Genomic DNA, 5,000 nt, shown 5'->3' with positions numbered 1-5,000 from the left:
ATGGAGGGAGAGGAGGGAGGGAGAGAGATGGAGGGTGGAAGGGAGGGAGAGCGAGGGAGGGAAAGTGTACGCGAGAGGACATGGGAGAGCGGAGGCGAGGGGGAGCGGGAGAGCGGAGGCGAGGGGGAGCGGGAGAGCGGAGGCGAGGGGGAGCGGGAGAGCGGAGAGGCGGAGGGGGAGCGGGAGAGCAGAGGCGAGGGGGAGCGGGAGAGCGGAGGCGAGGGGGAGCGGGAGAGCGGAGGCGAGGGGGAGCGGGAGAGCGGAGGCGAGGGGGAGCGGGAGAGCGGAGGCGAGGGGGAGCGGGAGAGCGGAGGCGAGGGGGAGCGGGGGAGAGGGGGAGATGGAGAGATCTGCGTCACTCTGTGCCTCACCCTCACCCCTCTCTTTCCCCTCCCTCAGGACTGGAACGGCTGCCCGTCGCTGACCCTCCGCTGGCCGGACTCTGACCTCTGACCCCTCCTCCCGGCCTGGCCCCCTCCACCGCGGGGCGAGAGATGGAGGGAGAGGCGGATTCCGTGGAGCCTCCGCCTGCCTCGAGGGACTTCCCCAGCAGTCCCCCCGCCGGCCTGGACCCCTCGGGGGGTCCGCGGGGCTACGACGAGTTGGCGGGGAGGCTGGGGGCCGGTTTCGGCCAACACCAGAGGCTGCTGTGCGCCCTGTCCTGTTTGCCCGTCCCCCTGGCCACTCTGGCCCTGCTCTCCGACCTCTTCTACACCCTGGTGCCCCCGCACCGCTGCCGCACGCCCGCACAGCCTCACCCCGCGTTCCCGGGCAACGCCACAGGGGAGCCGGACCCCGGGGGGCAGGGGGAGTGGGTCCCCGGCCCCGGCTCGTGCCACCTGACTCGCCAGATCAATGGCACCAAGGTGGAGACCGTGAAATGCCCCGAGGGCTGGCACTATGAGGTGGGCGAGGCCCTGCAGAACAACATCGTAACACAGGTAAGGACCAGCCCCAGGCAGTGCGGCGCTCCCTCAGCACTGACCCTCCCCACAGTGCGGCGCTCCCTCAGCACTGACCCTCCCCACACAGTGCGGCGCTCCCTCAGCACCGACCCTCCCCACACAGTGCGGCGCTCCCTCAGCACCGACCCTCCCCACACAGTGCGGCGCTCCCTCAGCACTGACCCTCCCCACAGTGCGGCGCTCCCTCAGCACCGACCCTCCCCACACAGTGCGGCGCTCCCTCAGCACTGACCCTCCCCACAGTGCGGCGCTCCCTCAGCACCGACCCTCCCCACACAGTGCGGCGCTCCCTCAGCACCGACCCTCCCCACACAGTGCGGCGCTCCCTCAGCACTGACCCTCCCCACACAGTGCGGCACTCCCTCAGCACTGACCCTCCCCACACAGTGCGGCGCTCCCTCAGCACTGACCCTCCCCACACAGTGCGGCGCTCCCTCAGCACTGACCCTCCCACACAGTGCGGCGCTCCCTCAGCACTGACCCTCCCCACACAGTGCGGCACTCCCTCAGCACTGACCCTCCCCACACAGTGCGGCGCTCCCTCAGCACTGACCCTCCCCACACAGTGCGGCGCTCCCTCAGCACTGACCCTCCCCCACACAGTGCGGCACTCCCTCGGCACCGACCCTCCCCACAGTGCGGGGCTCCCTCGGCACCGACCCTCCCCACACAGTGCGGCGCTCCCTCAGCACTGACCCTCCCCACAGTGCGGCGCTCCCTCAGCACCGACCCTCCCCACAGTGCGGCGCTCCCTCAGCACTGACCCTCCCCACACAGTGCGGCGCTCCCTCGGCACCGACCCTCCCCACAGTGCGGGGCTCCCTCGGCACCGACCCTCCCCACAGTGCGGGGCTCCCTCGGCACCGACCCTCCCCACACAGTGCGGCGCTCCCTCAGCACCGACCCTCCCCACAGTGCGGCGCTCCCTCAGCACCAACCCTCCCCACAGTGCGGCGCTCCCTCAGCCCCGGAGTCTCCCCACAGTGCGGCGCTCCCTCAGCCCCGAGTCTCCCCACAGTGCGGCGCTCCCTCAGCCCCGAGTCTCCCCACAGTGCGGCGCTCCCTCAGCCCCAACCCTCCCCACAGTGCGGCGCTCCCTCAGCCCCGAGTCTCCCCACAGTGCGGCGCTCCCTCAGCCCCGAGTCTCCCCACAGTGCGGCGCTCCCTCAGCACCAACCCTCCCCACAGTGCGGCGCTCCCTCAGCCCCGAGTCTCCCCACAGTGCGGCGCTCCCTCAGCACCGACTGTGCTATACCTCCCGGTTGAATATCTCCTCTCTTGTGTTTTCACAGTGGGATCTGGTTTGTGAATCCTCCTGGCTGGTTCCTTTGGAGGAAGTTTGCCTAATATTGGGATGTTTAACTGGATACCTGTTAATGGGTTACTCTGCAGACAGGTACAAACTCTCTCTCTCTCTCTGTCTCTCTCTCTGTCTCTCTCTCTCTCTCTGTCTCTCTCTCTCTCTCTCTCTCTCTGTCTCTCTCTCTCTGTCATAAGAACATAAGAAATAGGAGCAGGAGTAGGCCATCTAGCCCCTCGAGCCTGCCCCGCCATTCAATAAGATCATGGCTGATCTGTCGTGTCTCAGTTCCACATTCCCGCCCTCTCCCCATAACCCTTAATCCCCCTCTCCTATCAAAAACCCATCAACCCGCTTCTTAAAAATATTGAGCGAGGCAGCCTCCACCACTTCAACGGGCAGAGAATTCCAGAGATTCACCACCCTTTGAGTGAAGAAGTTCCTCCTCAACTCCGTTCTAAACCGCCTCCCCTTTATCTTGAGGCTGTGCCCCTAGTCCTACTATCCTTTCTGAGCGGGAAGAGTCTCTCCACCTCTATCCTATCCATCCCCTTCATCATCTTATACGTCTCAATGAGATCTCCCCTCATTCTTCTAAACTCTAACGAGTACAAGCCTAGTTTATTCAGCCTCTCCTCATAGCTCAATCCCCTCAACTCCGGTATCAGCCTAGTAAACCTCCTCTGCACTCCCTCCAAGGCCAAAATCAAAATGTCTCTCTCTCTCTCTCTCTCTCTGTCTCTCTCTCTCTCTCTCTCTGTCTCTCTCTCTCTCTCTCTGTCTCTCTCTCTCTCTGTGTGTCTCTCTCTCTCTCTCTCTCTCTGTCTCTCTCTCTCTCTCTCTGTCTCTCTGTCTCTCTCTCTCTCTGTCTCTCTGTCTCTCTCTCTCTCTCTCTGTCTCTCTCTGTCTCTCTCTCTCTCTCTCTGTCTCTCTCTCTCTCTCTGTCTCTCTCTCTCTAACCCCTCTGCATTCTCTCCCCCCGTTCTGCAGGATAGGTCGCAGGAACACCTTCATTCTCTGCCTGGTTCTCTCCATCCTCTTCGGGTCACTGGTGGCCGTGTCTCTGAACCCTGCGATGTTTATTCTGGCTCGATTCAGCCAGGGGACGATGATCGCAGGACTCACCCTCAGTCTGTACCTCATCCGTAAGTGTGGGAGTGACATCTCCGTGAGGGACTGAGGCAGTGACTGTGTCTATAAACCCCTCGATTAGATTCCAGTCTGTAACTCACTCCCGGGTATCTGTTATTCTGTATATAAACCCCCCCGAACCCCTCGATTAGATTCCAGTCTGTAACTCACTCCCGGGTATCTGTTATTCTGTATATAAACCACCCCGAACCCTCGATTAGATTCCAGTCTATAACTCACTCCCGGGTATCTGTTATTCTATATATAAACCATCCCGAACCCCTCGATTAGATTCCAGTCTGTAACTCACTCCCGGGTATCTGTTATTCTGTATATAAACCATCCCGAACCCCTCGATTAGATTCCAGTCTGTAACTCACTCCCGGGTATCTGTTATTCTGTATATAAACCATCCCGAACCCCTCGATTAGATTCCAGTCTGTAACTCACTCCCGGGTATCTGTTATTCTGTATATAAACCACCCCGAACCCCTCGATTAGATTCCAGTCTGTAACTCACTCCCGGGTATCTGTTATTCTGTATATAAACCACCCCGAACCCCTCGATTAGATTCCAGTCTGTAACTCACTCCCGGGTATCTGTTATTCTGTATATAAACCACCCCGAACCCCTCGATTAGATTCCAGTCCGTAACTCACTCCCGGGTATCTGTTATTCTATATATAAACCGCCCCGAACCCCTCGATTAGATTCCAGTCTGTAACTCACTCCCGGGTATCTGTTATTCTATATATAAACCACCCCGAACCCCTCGATTAGATTCCAGTCTGTAACTCACTCCCGGGTATCTGTTATTCTATATATAAACCGCCCCGAACCCCTCGATTAGATTCCAGTCTGTAACTCACTCCCGGGTATCTGTTATTCTATATATAAACCCCCCCGAACCCCTCGATTAGATTCCAGTCTGTAACTCACTCCGGGTATCTGTTATTCTGTATATAAACCACCCCGAACCCCTCGATTAGATTCCGGTCTGTAACTCACTCCCGGGTATCTGTTATTCTGTATATAAACCATCCCGAACCCCTCGATTAGATTCCAGTCTGTAACTCACTCCCGGGTATCTGTTATTCTCTATATAAACCACCCCGAATCCCTCGATTAGATTCCAGTCTGTAACTCACTCCCGGGTATCTGTTATTCTATATATAAACCATCCCGAACCCCTCGATTAGATTCCAGTCTGTAACTCACTCCCGGGTATCTGTTATTCTCTATATAAACCACCCCGAATCCCTCGATTAGATTCCAGTCTGTAACTCACTCCCGGGTATCTGTTATTCTATATATAAACCACCCCGAACCCCTCGATTAGATTCCAGTCTGTAACTCACTCCCGGGTATCTGTTATTCTGTATATAAACCCCCCCCCGAACCCCTCGATTAGATTCCAGTCTGTAACTCACTCCCGGGTATCTGTTATTCTGTATATAAACCACCCCGAACCCCTCGATTAGATTCCAGTCCGTAACTCACTCCCGGGTATCTGTTATTCTGTATATAAACCACCCCGAACCCTGGAGAGAGATTTACTCTGTATCTAACCCCATGCTGTCCCCCTGCCTGGGGTGTTGATGGG

At 58.2% G+C, this 5,000-nt stretch overlaps 1 protein-coding gene across 1 annotated transcript in view; it reads left to right on the top strand.

Moving 5' to 3' along the window:
* Window positions 1-3,433, top strand: part of LOC145340570 (solute carrier family 22 member 17-like) — a gene marked incomplete at its 3' end in the record, with an annotated part of 6,866 nt that extends 3,433 nt beyond the window's left edge. Inside the window, exons 2-4 of the mRNA XM_080185040.1 lie at window positions 400-941; window positions 2,258-2,361; window positions 3,256-3,433. Coding sequence (XP_080041166.1) covers window positions 495-941; window positions 2,258-2,361; window positions 3,256-3,433 — 729 coding nt within the window. The remainder of the gene's footprint in view (window positions 1-399; window positions 942-2,257; window positions 2,362-3,255) is intronic.
* Window positions 3,434-5,000: the final 1,567 nt, after the last annotated feature.

This window comes from Carcharhinus amblyrhynchos, unplaced genomic scaffold (assembly GCF_965287045.1).
Source record: "Carcharhinus amblyrhynchos unplaced genomic scaffold, sCarAmb.v2.hapA chromosome_1158, whole genome shotgun sequence".
NCBI lineage: Eukaryota > Metazoa > Chordata > Chondrichthyes > Carcharhiniformes > Carcharhinidae > Carcharhinus > Carcharhinus amblyrhynchos.
The sequence above is the reverse complement of the archived record's forward strand: the minus strand, read 5'-3'. Positions and strand labels throughout refer to the sequence as shown.